General features: G+C 49.3%; 1 protein-coding gene across 6 annotated transcripts; it reads left to right on the forward strand.

Annotated features, from left to right (window-relative positions):
- Window positions 1-1,092: 1,092 nt before the first annotated feature.
- Window positions 1,093-15,895, forward strand: SCARB1 (scavenger receptor class B member 1). Of its 6 annotated transcripts, none has more exons than XM_031555955.1 (13): window positions 1,093-1,191; window positions 2,814-2,971; window positions 4,459-4,600; window positions 4,953-5,156; window positions 5,452-5,547; window positions 5,849-5,961; window positions 7,467-7,633; window positions 8,155-8,273; window positions 9,821-9,894; window positions 10,555-10,606; window positions 11,040-11,183; window positions 13,280-13,399; window positions 15,475-15,552. In XM_031555955.1, the coding sequence occupies exons 2-12, from the start codon at window positions 2,850-2,852 to the stop codon at window positions 13,397-13,399; spliced, it is 1,353 nt and encodes a 450-aa protein (XP_031411815.1). In that variant the 5' UTR covers window positions 1,093-1,191; window positions 2,814-2,849; the 3' UTR covers window positions 15,475-15,552. The 6 variants fall into 6 exon arrangements, with proteins under 6 accessions (XP_031411815.1, XP_031411817.1, XP_031411814.1 ...); XM_031555954.1 differs by having other exon boundaries at window positions 1,094-1,191; window positions 15,472-15,555; XM_031555957.1 differs by lacking the exons at window positions 13,280-13,399; window positions 15,475-15,552 and adding an exon at window positions 13,855-14,019.
- Window positions 15,896-16,529: the final 634 nt, after the last annotated feature.

Raw genomic sequence — 16,529 nt, forward strand, 5'->3', positions numbered from 1 at the left:
GGTGAGAGCCGCGCACCGAAACGGCTGCTTCGGTGCCGCTCTTCCAGCTTGCGGCATCCTTAAAATCTCAGCGCGGATAAATCTAGGCTCGGCTGTTCTGTGCTCTGTTGCAGGAGGGCTGGGGCTGCCTGGGACCGCGATCCTCCTTAGCAGGGGCGGCGCTCAGCTGGCACTGATGGGCGATCGCTGCTGGGAGAAGCGCTGGGTGCTCTTTGTTAACTACATGGGAAAGTTCGTGCTGGTAGATTGCTCTCCATTGCCCAGAACAGCGTGGGTGATGCGCTGCAGTGCTCGGATGGAGCCCTTGCCTTGTGCGTGGTGTGGTGTCTGAGAGTGAAGCACAAGAGCTGCCTCTGTCTGGGGTTCCTGGCTGCTGGAGGGGGTCCTGCTGCTGGTTATGGCACAGGGCTGCGGGCTGAGCCCTTGGTCTGCCCAGTGAGTGCCGCACAGAGCCCTGGGACCAGTGCTCTAAGGCAGAAAGGGAGAAAATACAATGGGAAGGGCTCAAGGACTGAGATGAGAACAGGGAGGTTGCTCACCAATTACTGTTGCGAGCAGAACTCTAACTTGGGGCAGCTGCTGGGCTTTCCTCACAGAGTCCCCTCTGCAGCCCCCACTACCAAACCCTTATTGCATCAGCCCAATACATGGCTTCATCCCCAGGTTCACCCAAACCTTTCCCACTGCCCACAAGGGAGGGTCCCTCTGCCTTGGGGTTCCTTCAAGCTCATATCTACCCATGTCAACACCTAGAAACACTCCCCTAGCACAGGAGATGAATAGCAAGTGGCTGTAGCTGTGTGTGTCCCCGTGTCTTTGTCAGGAACAAGCTTCTGTTGGAATGTGTGCTCTGGTAGTGCCACTGGCTGTGCAGAGCCAGGCAGACCTTTGGCTTAAGCCAAAGTTGGTCTTTGTCCAGACTGTTGGCTGTGCAGAGCTGGTGCTGGCACCTGTAGAACATATGGCACGATCAGGGCAACCAGACTTCCCATCTTTTGGGAAACTACCTGATTTAGCTACTTTCAAGTGAATCTCAGTGAGAAGAGGAGAAGCCTGACCCTTCTTTTTCCTCAGGACTCACTTCATCTCAAGCATGCAGTCTCCTCATCCTCCACGTGATGTGAAGGATCCCAAATTCTTACACAGCTTAAAGTCAAACGGAAAACAAACAATGGAGTGATATGCAGGGTGGTGAGTAGCGTGGAGGGCCTTGTTGAGATTCCTGGGGCAGTGTTTGGAGTGGTGGGTATGAGGAGGAGCTGGTGGCAAGGCTTGGGCAGGGCTGGAGACTGATTGGCCTTTGGCAGGCACTTATCACATAACTCCACGTAGGAACTGTTGTCCTCAGTGCTTATATTGCTGTCTTTGTCTGGAGGAGATGCATAGTAATCCGTTGCTTTCAGTTCCTCAGGAACTTAACATGGTCAGGATATGTCAGACCACTTAGTGACCCTTTGTAACCCAAGAGTGAAAAATATTCTAGTTTTATTTCAGATATGTGCCACATTTGTGTTGACCTTCGTGTAGCTTTACTCCAAGGCTGCTCTGATCAGTATATCCTATTTAGTGGTAGTTGTTATAGTTGGACTCAATGAGCTTAGTGCTCTTCTCCAACCTCGGCGACCCTGTGGTTCTGTGCAGGGCCTGGAGCTGCTGGGCTCCCATGAGAGGAGGCTGAGAAGGGCAGCGGGCAGTTGGGATGCAACCTGTGTGCGTTACATAAATGCATGCATATGCAACGGGAAGCCCAGGGAGTGCAAAGCAGAACAAACAAGTAAAGAAAAGCAGATGTCAGTGTTTAGACTCTGCTGGGTGCACAGGGAAAGGGTTATCAGACAATCTAGATGAAATCTGGGTCGCTCTTGTCCCATAGCTGCTTCTCTGCTGGTGACACTGCTGGCAGCTTTCTCCTTGTTCCTGCCATAGGGGTCAAAGCAAGCAGCAGTGGGGCTGAGCTGGAGCTGGATAGTACCTGCGTGCCTTTGCTGATTAGTGGATCAAACGCAGTTCTGAGCTGCTACCTAACTGTAGCAAGAATTTGTATTTGCAGAGGAAGCAAAGACAATAGTGGAATGCATGCAAAATAGATGATCAAGAAGAAACAAACTCTTGGGGTGCTTGGTATGTAAGACAGCTTCCAGGAGGCTGGTAAGGACTGGAGGCAGGAGGCCAGCTGCCGGCAGCGTGACTGGGGAGGAGATGAGGACTCAGGTAATGCCTGTGCTTTGTGGGCTTTTTCTGGAAAATGGGACAGGGATATGGAACACCGTTGTGCACTGCCTTCAAACTGCATTAAGACAGACATGAATTGCTGCAGGATTACATCTGAGAGGAAGCAAAAGCAACTTGGATGCAGTTTGGTTGACATCACCATTCTCTTCATCTATTTTGGGATAACCCAAGAGCTGCGTGGTTTGTAGTTGTAGCTATGGAGCTGCCATACCTGGCAAGCAAGTGGAAGACTTTAGGATGGGCTTGTTTGTGCCAGGTAAGTCAAACCACCAGAGTTGTGAATAATTCAGTGCTGGCTTGGCTAGCACAGTGAAAGCCTCCAGCACTTCAAAGCAGCTTTGAAACCTTGTGGGTAGGAGTCTGGCAAGCTGAGCCTCAATAAATAAGCCTGCAGACATCATGTGGTGTGTACTTGATGCTTCTGCATGCGTAAGTGTGGAGTTTAGAACTGGCTCTGTTTCAGTTTGCATAACGTGCTGTGTCCTCTAGAGATCCACTGCTGAAACTTCTGGTGCTGGAAGCAGGAGTAGGTGTACTCGGCCTCCAAGGCCAAGCAGTCCATCTTCTTTCTTTCTTTGCAGAATGTGAGGATTGATCCCAGCAGCATTGCCTTCAACATGTGGAGGGACATCCCTGTTCCTTTTTATCTGACAGTGAACCTCTTTGAAGTGCAGAACCCTCAAGAGGTCCTCCAGGGAGCAAAGCCAAAGGTGAACCAGCGTGGACCGTATGTTTACAGGTCAGGTACTGCTTGTGGTCCAGCCATGTGTGAGCTGCTGTGCTGCCTGCCGGGCTCCTGGCTGGGTCCCCCAGGAGGACAGCATGGCAATAGTGCAGCCTGCCTGAGTCTGATGGCATAGGATTTTAAAGCAATCCAAATGTGAAGTAATTGCTCTGATCTTGCTAAAACCATCAGTAGGACCTCTGGCTGACAGTGCTGTGAGGCTGCTTGGTGCTTCAATGTGAGCTGTGGAGCTTGGTCCTGTGCTGGGACCGGTTAGCTGTTAGTATGGTGATGGGCAAGCCCCATCCTCAGGTTGGGCTTCAGTTTAATCTTCACTGTGCATTTAGGAATCTAGCTTCAGAGCTGGAATCTCCTTGATACGAAGCTTCAGACTTCCTGCATTGATCTAAGACCTGTCATTTATGATGGGATGCAGAATTTGCCTAACATGAATAATCTGGTCATGAGAACCAGTACAGAGCACTGTGTCTTGGTTAGGTTCAACAACAGCAGGACTTGATCTATTTGCTATGGCTAAGAATGGTGGCTGGAGCCCCTCTCTGGACCTGCTGTGTGAGGTGATGAGAGAGATTGAACTGAGCACATAAACTTACCTGTAAGTAACAATATTTGACATGTTAGTGCCTATACATGTAGGCAAGGTCAGGTCAGCAGCCTAAGCAAGCTCATGTGGGAAGATTACAGGTCTAATCCCAAAGCTGTTTGAGTAGTGTTGGGGGAAACCTGGCACTATGTATATGCCCTCATTTCCCCTGGTCTGCCGGTCACACCACAGAACTGTGTAGATTCTGTACGTTGTGATTGGATCAGTCACTTGGCTTGGAGAAAAGGCTTCACTTACACTAAGTAAGAATAAACAAAGGGGTAAAGCTTATTAATGTTCTTATGTTCCTGTTGAGCAAGATTAGTGCCTTTCCCTATCATGGACCATAAAATAGGCTTCACAATAAAGGGACTTTGTTTCTGCTCGTGCATTGAGCTGCAGCTCCCCATGGAGCTGTAACTGGTTTGGGATGCTGGGGACAACTTTGGGCTGCTGCAGCTGGGCTCCCTAACAGCATGCAGCAAGAAGGAGCTGGGCAGTGCACAGAAGAGTGACCCAGAGAGAAGCAGCAGAGCCAGGATGCTATGTGGGGGTTGAGCTTCATGTGAGGCTGCCCAGGAGCCAGTAGGGAGCTGTGGGACAAATTCACACGGGTTTGATAGCGGAGCCTGTGCCATCTTGTTTGGTTCTCTTCTGTTTTGGAGGTTGTTTCGGTGCGTGGGATAGTGTAGACTGACTTATCTGGGCATCTCTCTCATAGAGATAGGCTTCTCAGTAGCTGTTCTATTGCCTCTCCTGCAGCCTGGTGCTCCTGACTGGGGTTTGCTCTCCTTCCTCTGCTCTTCAGCAACAAGCCAAGGCCTGCCCTTGCTTCACACACAGTGCAATTGGCACCACATGGAGCCAGGTTCCCATGGTCTCTCTTCTCTCTTTGCAGAGAGTTCAAGTACAAAACAAACATCACGTTCTATGACAACGACACAGTCTCCTACCTGGAGTACCGGCAGCTCTTCTTCCGGCCGGACTTGTCCAACGGCACCGAAGATGAGTACATAGTGATGCCCAACATCTTGATGTTGGTAAGGACTTGCTTCCCAGAGACGTGCTGGCTGGCAGGAAAGGTGGTGATGCTCTGTGCTAACCTGAGGCTTCTTTTCTTGTCAGACTTGAATTCAATCAAGCCACAAGATTAAGTATACATTGGGCTGGGCTCATGTCTTCTATTTCATCTAACCTTTGTCTGGGGAAATGAAACCTGTGAGCTCTCTGTGGCTGCTGCCACAAACTGCTTTTTTCCCAGCTGTGGGCTGAATGGTGCCCCTCAGGCTGTCAAAAGGGCTTCTGTAGAGCGCTATGCTGTGTGCTGAAGATGCGTTGCATCCTCTCTGCCAAAGGCAGGGCTCTTATCTCACGGATTGGTTTCCTTTACAGGGAGCAGCTGTCATGATGGAAAACCTACCCAGTTTTGTGAAGTTCTTGCTGAGCGGAGCCCTGGCTGGCCTGAAGCAGGAGGCCTTCATTAACCGGACAGTGGGGGAGATCTTGTGGGGCTATGAAGACCCTCTTTTAGACACAATAAATGCCATTGTCCCTGGCATGATCCCATACAAGGGGAAATTTGGCATATTTGTTGAGGTGAGTAAACTCCTGCTGGGAACCCTGAAGTCCCAGACATATTGTTATTGAATATGCAGGCTGTCTCCTTCACAAACTGCTTGGAGCAGCCGTGTATAATTGATGGCAGTTGTGTAAGGTGCCTTATATTTCTGCTTGAGGGGAAAATTGTGTTGGAAGCTGTCTCTGGCAACCGAAATAAAACTTCAGAAGCTTACAATATGTGCTCCTAATGCTGACGAAGCATGCAAAGGTGTTAACACCCTGCAGGCTTTCTGCATGTAATCGATTACAGGTTAATTTCTTCTCTCTGCAGTTTAACAACACCAATTCTGGATTGTTCACAGTGAATACAGGCATGAAGAACATCAGTCAAGTTCATATGGTGGATTCGTGGAATGGCTTGAAAAAGGTGAGCATCAGGCAGCAAAACTCAGGGACAGGGCAGTGCCTGATGTAGAGCAAGGCTAACTGAAAGCTTTTGGTGCTGTTGTATCAGTGGGTTGCAAGTTTGGAAGCCAGTTCCTATGGGACTAAAATGTCAAAGCAAAGGCAGAATGACCAGAAAGCAGCCCAGTGCAAGAACATTCAGTTGTGCCCATCCTGAAAACTCTCCAGCATTGCTGTCCCCAGCTCTTCTGGATGGCGTGGCAGGGATGAAGTTGACATCGAGCTGATAGAACTGAGCTCCTCTCTCTGCACCCATCCCACAGGTGAACTACTGGCGGAGCAATCAGTGCAACATGATCAATGGGACTGCGGGGGAGATGTGGCCACCATACATGTCCCCAACATCACTGGAGTTCTATAGCCCCGATGCCTGCAGGTGAGGCTGCAGCAGGCACAGAGCTGCAGTCCCTGTGCTGATGGTGGGAGATGCTCTGGTGCTCACAGAGTACTGTGTGGTGATACAGAGGACTTGGGTAGAGTTCCTGTAGTTAAATATTCTGCTACAGTTTAGTGTTGTAGTGTCAGAGCACTGCCAAGAGTGTAGAGCTGTCTGCCTACATCTTGTGATGTCATAAATACCTTCTGGATTGCTGGGGAAGCCTAACTTAACTGAATTGAGAACCAGTCTAGATAAGATTTGGGAATAAGAAGGCTGGAAATGAAGTTTGTTAGAAGAGAATGTTGTTTGGCCACAGAACTATTGGAGAAATAGTGCTGGGGGCTGTGCCACTGCTCCTACACTGCTTCATTTTTGCTCATGCACAGCTGTGCCTGTGTGATGCCCTGGCCTCAGCTGAGTGCGCAGGGGTTAAAGTACCTCTGGAGCCTGCCCTGCTCTAGTGGAAACACCCTGAAACTGGAAGGAGGAGAAGTGAGGTGGCCAGATACAAAGCTCTGTCCCCAGCTGAGGAAAGATAATGGTGATTTCGGCTTTGCAGTTGCTGCAAAACAAGCAAAGTGCTCCTGCTGAATAGAGATCAGTGACCTCAGCCAACAAGCAAAGTCAGCTGAGCCCAGTATTAGTGCAGGAATTCCTCTACATAAGAGTCATCAACAAATACCAAAATGACTCAGAGCCAAGGACTTGCAGAGAAGTTTACTAGTAGTCAAAGTTTATTTAAACTTACCTGTTTTTGTAGAACTGTGGAGGTCTTGTAGAGAATGTAATGTGTTTTTGGCAAGGTGTAAAATCAAGCAGGAGGCTTGGTTTCCTGTGATTCTTGCTGAAGGGTGAGCACAGCCCAGAAGCGTGCACATCACTGCTGTGCAGAAGGCAGCTGTAGCGATGAGCATCCTTCTTGGCTGGCTGGGCTGGCTGCATCCCCACAGGTCTTGCTTGAGTGTGAAGGAGCAAACTGCCTTTCTGGAAACGTGCATCTACTGATGCATGCAGCATAAAGTCTCTGCTCTTTTACCTGGATTAAAATCTTGCTGTACAGTGTAGTTCATAAGATGAAATTTTCCACTCTTCTGATAGCTGTGTGCTAGAAAACAGATTTAGCCAGTGTCCATCTGCTGTGACAGAGCACTTCTGTCTCAGAGCCAGTGCCAGCACAAAGACAGCATTATCTCTGGGAGAGCAGTCATGGGGATTACTCCATGCCCTTAAACAAATCCATTCTGGATTCTGCAAACAGATTTATAAGCTTGTGTGATTCTCTCCACAACTAGTCCTGACCAGCCTTGTATTTGTGCTTAAAACATGGAAAGCAAATGGCTTAGATACTCATTCCCAATCCAAAGCTCTGCTCAGAGTGTTTATCTTGATCTCAAAGTCTAAGTTACATTGCAACTGCATCTTATCCAGAGAAGATAAGAGACTGTTTCTGTGCTGAGAACCTGCTGGCTAATCCTGATCCTTCTTCACCAAAACCCTTGCAGATCCATGAAACTGGTGTACGAGCAGTCAGGACAGTTCAAGGGTGTGCCCACCTATCGCTTCGTGGCACCGAAAACGCTCTTTGCCAATGGCACAGATTATCCCCCCAACGAAGGCTTCTGTCCCTGCAGGCAGTCGGGCATCCAGAACGTCAGCTCCTGCAGGCTAAGTGAGTTCTCCTGCAATTCCCCTTTCCATACTGAAGTCTGGGGTAGGTGGGATGGGATTACCTGTCCAAGAACTTGCTTTGCTGCCTGGCGGAGGGCTGGAAGATATCTCTGGGGTATGTGTGCATTCCTCTGAGCAAGGGGAGAGTGAGAAAGCTGCTGTGGCTGGAGCCCTCTGCTTGTTCATGGAATGGCTGAGGGCAGGATGGAGCATCACCTCCCCCAGGCCGAGAGCTGACTGTGTAACTGCTGAGCTAAACTTTGATTTGGGGCAGTGAATAGAGATCACTAGGAGTGAGAATTCAGTCTTCAGTGTTCTATCCCACATCTGTGGCTGATGAGTGTTTGGTGGTGTGTGGGGTGAAGGTGGCTTGGAGGTGGGATCTGAACCTTCCTGGTGCAACAAGCTGCTGGGGGAAAAGGATAGAAAAGCAGGAAAAAGCAGGAAATAAATCTGCAATGGCTTAGAAATATCAACATGCTCTCAGATGGATGAACTTAAGTTGTCTCTGTTCTCACCCAGATGCACCGATGTTCATCTCCCACCCTCACTTCTACAATGCTGACCCAAGCCTGGTGGATGCTGTGGAAGGCCTGCATCCCAGCAGGGAGGAGCACGCACTCTTCCTCGATGTGCACCCGGTAAGGGGCTAGGGGTGGCTGCCCCAGGGCAAGGCCTAGGCTGTTCAGTGGGGCTGGGGGGGAAGGTTGTCCTTAGGCTGGGCCTAGGCCGTACGGTGAGGCTGGTAATCACCCCGTGGTGGGGGCTGGTGGGATCCTGCTCCCCAAGGCTGGACCTAGGCTGTGCAACAGGGCTGGGCGACACCTGATGAGGGGCTGGGAGGGCTGAGGGCCTGGCCTAGGCTGTGTGGTGGAGATGGGAGCATGCTACCCTACCTGTCAGCCCCATGCTGCTCTCCTGGTGCTGACTGGAGCAGGTTCCAGAGTGCAAAAGTGGTAAGGACGTGTGCAGATAAAAAAACACCAAAGTCATAAACTAATTGAATAACTAGCTTAGCTTCTAGGGAATTGCAGCACTAATTGGATTCATAATTGTTTTGATAAGCGCGGTCATTTTCTTTCCACTGACTCAGGAAGGCCCCTGACACCAGGAGGTGTCTGGCAGCAGCCCAGGTCTGTAAACATGTACGACCATGGGAGATGACTGGCAAAGTCTGAATACCACTTTGTAGTGGACCTGTTGCTGCTGTTTTTGGGCTGGCTTTTTCCTCCATTCTGACTAGCCCATCTGACTGGCTGCTTCTGCTCTGTCAGTCTTGGTGCTGCACCTCGTGCATACTGAACAGAAGGATGAAGCTGCTGCACCAGTGCCATCTCAAGTCTCCCTTGTTGAAGGGGAGAAGACAAGGGGAGCTCCTTGTGACCCACTCTGCATGTGGCCATGAGTGGAATGTTTCCAAGCATTCAGTGGTGCTAGCTTGAGCAAGAAACCAATCCCCTCTTAAGTAAGGCAAGATGAGCTTCCTACCCAGGCATTGGGTTCTCTGCTTTTCTTATCACATTTATGGAAATCTAATTAAGTTTATTACAGTATCAAAGCTCTTCTGATAACAGTACAATTCACTGTTATCTAGCCCAGCCTGCTGAGTACAAATATGGGCAATCCAAGAAAAAAATACTCTCCCCTTAGTGTGTCAGAGAAGTGCAGTGTCATGAAGAACCAATGGCAGAGGACCATCTTAGAAGCGTGGTGTTGTTGTGTACTGATGTATTCTCAAAACAAGTGCACATAGGTTCAACAATAGAAGAGGCTCATCAGGCTTAGGAATAGAAGCTTCTTTTAAAACACCCTGCCCAAGGAATCAATTGCAGGTTGTGAGTTCTACGTGGTAACTTAAACTTTTGTAGGACCAAACCCGAGCGCCTTGTGTCACATAAAGCACCTCCCCATGGTCATGCAGTCTGCCTGTTAAATATGTGCACTACACATGTGAGCAGTCATCCTCAGAGCCTGGGGAACAGCGTGGGGCTGGCCAGTGCTGGTATACTGGAAACTCAGCCTTGCTGCTGGCCATGTGCAGTGGATCTCTGAGTGATCCAATTCATTGCTTCATTGGGAAGGTGGCACCTGGAGCAGCTGGGGAGGAAAGTGGAGAGCCAATTTTGTGCAGAGCTCTCATGATATGTGTGAGTTGTACTGATGAACTGGTTGGTCTCTTCCTTTGCAGGTGACAGGCATCCCCATGAATTGCTCCATCAAGCTCCAGCTGAACCTGTACATGAAGCAGGTGTCTGGTATCCTGTAAGTGATTCACTGTTTAAAAGTGGCTATCTATTCATCCAGCAGGGAGTGCTGCTGGCTCTGGGGTCCCTGCTCACCCTGATAGAGGAGATAGCTTTGATGTTAGTAGTGTCACCACTGCAGCAGCCAGCTGGCTGATGTGTAGGATCAGCTGTTCCGGCGACCTCCAGATGCTGTCCCGTGGCAGTGCTGTGTGCCTGCCTGGTGGCTCAGCTCTTGCAGTGCTTCGTGCACCTGACAGAACAGTTGAAATACAAATGCTGGCCCTGTTGTGCAATGCTGGCAGACAACCCCTGTGCTCTGAACTTGGCAGTACTGCCCTGCAGATGACTGGGACGTCTCAGATCTGCATGAGTTCAACGTTCCAGTTCACTGAGTTAACATACCTGGAGCCCAGATTTAGGATGACACTTTTTGCTGTCATTGTGCAGCTAAATTCAAATGGAAGTGTTGGCACTGCTTTTGCATAGAAGGCCCAAAATGAACGTGGTCCCTGGAGAGGAGGGAGCCTCCCTGAAGCAGCAGGAATTGCCACCTTCTTGCATCAGTGTCCTGACCTCTGCTGGTCTGTCAGACTCTTCCCATTATGAAGAATTGCAACAGTAGTTGTGGTCTGATGAACCAGGAATCTAAATGCTTATTTCTTTTCCACCCCCACAGTCAAACAGGGAAGATTCAGCCAGTGGTGATGCCACTGCTGTGGTTTGCAGAGGTGAGCTGCCTTCCTTGACCAAATTCTGAAGAGTGTCTCGTGCAGGAAGGGGGAAACTATGGTGCTGGGGGAACTCCACTTTGAATAAGGCTTTAAGCCAGGCAGACTGAGCCAGCAGAAGGCTTTGTACTGCTTGGCTGCATGATTAATCCTTCTGAGCCAAACAAACCCTGCACTGTACTTGGCAGACCTCTGGCTCTGTCCTGGATGTGGGGTTAAATAGAACCCAGAACAGCACTGCCAGCATCTGCATGCTAATGTGTCCCAGGGAGTGCAGTTCTACAGCTGTGTGCATGTCCAGCTGTTTGGTGGAAGCTTCTGGCCTGCCTGTGACTTAAATTCCTCAATCCATGGTAGGAGAGGAGTTGCACAAATGGTCTATCACTACTCTGGATGAGAGAGATGCCTATCACAACTTTGCTTTCTTGGGCAGAGTGGATACATTGATGGCTCAGTCCTATCACAGTTTTACACCAACCTGGTGCTGATTCCATCCATCCTAGACTACCTGCAGTACATCTTCCTCGGGCTCAGTGTCCCGCTTATCATCTCTGCTGCACTCATGATGATGAGTCAGGTAAGAACGTGAAGATATCAAATGGGAAGTGCTGCTAGTCAAATCAGATTTAATCGGATGACAAAGATTGGGTTGACAATCTAACACTCCTGATGAAGCATTGGCTGATACTGTGATTCTTTTAGAACTGTGTCCTAATGACACCGGTAGGTAACAGCAGGACTTCCTCGGCTATCAAGAAATTGGGCTGCAAATGTTTTAAAAGCAATTCTGGTCATCTTAGTGCACAGCAGTGACCAAAGCAGGTTCTCATGGGAGGAAGCATTTCTCAGCTCACCCAACTAATGAACAACCCTGGCTCATCAATCTCATTTCCATGTAAAGCATCAGGTCTGTGCCGTCACCCAGAAACTCATTTATTTCTCTGCAAGTGCAACTGTTCCAAATAGCTGTGGGAGTCAGGCCTGCAGGGATCTGTGAGTGAGAAGCCCTGACCTCTGAGGGCTGCAGGGAGCTTTGGGTGGTTTGGAGCAGCGCAGGGGCCTGGCTGCCCCATCCATCTGAGTGTAGTGCTGTGGGGACAGAATATAAAACAGTGCAGCACTTGGTGGTGATCTGTCTCCAGCTGCAAAACACTCATCTGATAAGAGCTAAAGCTTTTAGAGAGCTTAGCATTGAAGTAGAGATCTAGCTCCCTAACCTATATCAAAGCAAGCTTATTGAGCTTTGGTGTTACAGCCAGACGGCTTGAGCTGGCTCTAAAGCTGCAGATAAGAAGAGGCTGCTTGTGGGGATGAAAAGGCAGTGAAGAGGATGAGTGGGCTGAGGTGAGAGTATGGGCGAGAGACTGCTTCTGCTCAACCTATAGCTACCCTTACTGAAACGCTAATACCAGCCCACTTTAAAGAGCTCTAGAGTTCTCCAAGTATCACATAATTGGATTTCTACCAAGCCTACAACTGCTTAATTGACTTAAACACGATTCCAAATCCCCTTGTTCCTCCCTGCCCTACCTGGCAGTGGGGGAGCAGTGTGAGGGGCTGGGGCTCAGTGCTGACCCTTGTGATGTTCCCAGAGCAACTGAGCTCTGAGCGTGCCCACCCTCTTTGTTCCAGCAACTGCAGGTAGCCACAGGCTTCATCCTGCTGTGCAGCACCAGTATATCTCAGCACATGTTGGTGTTTCCTGGGCTCTTATGTCTGACAGCCTAGGCTGCCATTTCCTCACCCTGCTTTGTGCAGTTTCCCGGTATCAAAGGGCCTTATGGACTGTTCTGGAAGGGAGTAGGAGAAAAGCTGCCTTCTCTATTCACTTGAATTGTCTGAACAGCTGCTTTTGAAGCATCCCAAACCTGGGCATGAGACAGCAGCATCTGGGTGCTCAGCCAAAGCCTCACAAAGTGCTAGAACTAAAATAAACCATAGGAAGTATCTGACTACCTGAAAAGTAAATCAGTAGCTCTAATGGCTTTATAAATCTCAGAGGAAGCCATGCAACAACACATTAAATTCTGTGCCTAATGAACAGATAAGAGCTTGTAAACTGGAAGACAGCAACTTGCAGCCAAGGTGTGTTCCTCGATCAAAGTGTTGCTGATCCAGTGATGATTGCTAATCACACCTGTTCCTCTCTCTGGAGGCCACAGGTGATGTCTGAGGGGCATTGTCCACACCTTCACGTGTCTGCCAGCGTGAAGCTCTTGCTTAACCTATGCCTTCCTGGTATGTCTCACATCTCTCTGGCTTCCAGAGGGAGCAGTGGGCCGTCAAACCAGTCCGGATGAGGTACTGTAAAACACTTAAATCTTAGTCTAGTTTACATAGGAGCCAGTTTAAAATGCATCTGTTGTTCCAAAAATGTGCGTGTCTCCTCTATGGGCACAGCATGTGCCCACATGCAGCATTAAAGCTCTCTGCTAGTGCAACCCAAAGCTTATGCAAGAAGACATTTAATATGCAAACAGAGCATTTTAAAACTGGCTTGGTGCTGATCAAAATCTTTAATAGGGCTTAGTTTAACCTGAATCTTGAAATCTTCCTCAATAGCTAGATTATAGTTAAACAGTGATTAAAACTTCTTTAAAATCACCTCCTAAAACCGGACCCTCGTGGAATTCATGTCAAAGTGCACCATAAACGAGCCTGATTATCTTCTAGGAAAAATGCTCTTTATTTTGGAGTAGCAATAAAAAGAACTCAGACAGTTATAAGGCCACCCAGGCCCCCCATGCCGGAAAGCTGCCTCCGGTTAAGGTGTTGCGGGAAGCCAGACTATAGGTGGGTACCCAGCCAAGGTAACACACTCTTCTCTCATCCAGAGTTGATTGAACTTTGCTAAAAACCAATCAAATGGAAATGTTTGCTGTCCATGTGTACCGAAAGATGTGTCATCTTGGCAGTCTTTGACGCAGCCATGTTATCTCCTGCCTTTATTCAGGACGATTTAGCTATGTTAGTACTAGCACTTAGCCAGGTTGTGAGAACACACTCTTGTTTCTGCTCCCTGTGTACTTGGTCTAATTGTATCAGCAAGGATTGGGATAAAACATAAGTGTAGTGTGAGGAGCTGCTTTTCTCACCTCTCCCCCCATGAGAGTTTGAGAGCTGGAGGTAAGTTTTTCAGAGGGCCAAGTGGTGGGGATGACAGAGGCACCCTGCTGGTGGGTTTTACTTTCCTGCAAGGGCTTTCAGTGGGGAATTTGATTTTTCAAATATCTGGGTTTGTATTACAGAAACACAAAATCACAGAATCATTGGAGTTGGAAGGGAGCTTTGGAGGTCATCTTCTGCAACCCCTCTGTTCAAGCAGGGCCACTTAGGCCTGCTTGCTCAGGTCCATGTCCAGGTGGCTCTTGAATCCCCAAGGATGGAGATTCCCCCACTTCTATATGCAACCTGACCCAGTGCTTGGGCACAGGCTTTTTTTAAAAAGAAAAATTAAAAAAAAGCATTTTCTGATGCTCAAATCACACCTGTGTTTTAGTTTGTGCCCATCACCTCTTGTCCTGTCTCTGACCACCACTGAGAAGAGCCTCTCTCTTTTGAGGTTTTATAGTCTTCGTTCAGCTACTGAAATAAATTAAGATCCCCCTGAGCCTCTCTTCTCCAGGCTGTACAGCTTCAACTTTCTTGGCCTCTTGTATGAGATGCTACAGTCCTTTAATAGTCCTGCTTTGGCCTCTCAGTAGATCCACATTTCTGTGGCGCTGGGGAGCCCAGAACAACTTGGAAATGGTACTTCAGGACTACATCAGTGCTGAGCAGGGGGGAAGGATCACCTTGAGCTGCTGGCAGTGCTCCACCTAATGCGGGCTGGGGCTGCCCCTGCGCACATGCAGGACTTTGCACTTCCCCTTGCTGCAGCTGGTGAGGCTCCTGTTGTCCATTTCTCCAGCCTGTCAAGGTCCCTTGGGATGGCAGTGTGACCCTCTGGTGTATCAGCCGCTCCTCCCAGCTTTGTGTCATCTGCTAGTTGCTGAGGTTACACTCCACCCCCACCATCTAGATCATTAATAAAGATGTTAGATGTTAAACAGGGCTGGACCCAGGACCCAGGGGTACACTAGTCGTATCTGCTTTCCAGTAACTTTGGGCCATTGGGCAGTACCCTTTATGAGAATCACATAGGAAATGGCATCAAAAGCCTTACTGAAGTCAAAGTTGGCAATATCCACAGCTCTGCCCTCACCTACTAAGCTGCTAATAATCACACGAAGTTATCGCGTTGGTCAAAGGTGACTTTTCCTTGGTGAATCCATGCTGACTGCCCCTGACGACTTTGTCCTTAGTGTGCCTGGAAATAGTTCCCAGTGCTTCCCAGGGATCGAGGTGAGGCTGCCTGGCTTGTAGTTCCCTTCTCTTGAAGATAGGTGCTTGTTTTTTGAGTGTTTGCTTGGCCAGAAGCAACTCGTTCATCCATGCAGGCCTCCTGGTCTTTGTCTGTGTCCATGATAAGACCCTGTCTGTTTCATAGAACTGTTTGAGTTGGAAGGGGCCCTTAAAGGTCATCTATCTACTCCCCTGCAATGAACAGGGACACCTATAGCTAGAAACAGGGACTTGTACAGCTAGTAGATGTCTGGGGCTGTGCAGCTGACTTACCAGCAATCCTCTGCCTGATGACACAGCTCTACAGACTGGGTGTTTCTGGGGTGCTACAAGGACTGGTGGGCAGGACCAGAGATAATGTTCTGTTGGGGCAGGAGATGTAAAAGTATTCAGTCTGAGATCTGTCAGGAAAGGATTCCTGGCCATGCAGAAATCAAAGGCGCTGGGGCACAAGTGTTATGCATGATGCATGTTGTGTGGTCTGTGCTGTGGGGTTGTAACCTCTGCCCTCTTCTCTCCAGAAGTTTGCCAAGGAGAAGCAACCACACGACCCCACCACGCAGAGCCCCCCTTCCCAGCCCTCTGAGACCACACCGCTCCTCCAGGACGCCTGCACACAGAGCCACGACACCGCCGAGGCCTGAGCTTGGGATGGGAACTGCTTCAGACCACCACCACCATTCTCCAGAAGGGGACGTGTCCTGGGAAGCCCCAGGGAGGCACAGCGAGAGCACGGCCGGAAAGACCTTGTCCACAAACCCAAAACACTGTGTGTGAGGGGCCTCGGCCAGACTGTGCTCATCGCAGCCCTCTCCCCTGTGAGCAGGCAGGGCTGAAAGCAGCTGCTGGCTCATCTGTTGTTTTGCAATGTAAAACTGCCTATTGCAGGAATAAAAGGCACTTTAATAGGAGCCGTTAGAATAAATAAAGTTAGTATAAGTAGCACTGGTGGGATTTTGTGATCTTTTTTAAAGCCACTGTTCATCTCGCACGACCAGAGCTTGCTATTCCGAAGCCACTTAAGGGTTTTATTGCCACTTGATGTGACCAGACTGTGCCACAAATCACTTCTGAGTGCTGTCACGGCAGTGATGTTTCTCCTAGAGGCTCTTCAGGGCACCTGGAGCCTGCCCAGGGTTACTCCTGCCTTTTCATGTCTTATTCTGTGCCATGACATTGAGCTCCGGTGATTCCCTTCCAGAACCTTTTCACTCCAGCCTGCCAGATCCCCTCCTTGCTTTTGGTGACTGACACACAGGCCATGCCAAAAATCTCTTTGGTGTATCCAACCTTCCACATAAATTCTGCTGGAGCAGGTGTCTGCCCCTGCTCTGCCCTCCCACCAGCACTCACTTAGAGAGTGTTGATGAAGATATTTGTGCCTTTGGATAGAGGAAGCTGTGTGGAATAAAGGCAGTCACGATGGCTTTAGTAGGATTTGGAGAAGCTACTCCATATTTCTGAAATGGGGCCTTGTGGGACGTAGGACTGGGTGTTAACTGGGATGGGAGGGCTGGGGCCATTCTGTAGTGGGAAAGAATCTGCTACATCAGCCTTCACTGCTCCCAACCAGGAGTCA

The sequence above is a fragment of the Meleagris gallopavo genome, chromosome 17, assembly GCF_000146605.3.
Source record: "Meleagris gallopavo isolate NT-WF06-2002-E0010 breed Aviagen turkey brand Nicholas breeding stock chromosome 17, Turkey_5.1, whole genome shotgun sequence".
NCBI classification, from domain to species: domain Eukaryota; kingdom Metazoa; phylum Chordata; class Aves; order Galliformes; family Phasianidae; genus Meleagris; species Meleagris gallopavo.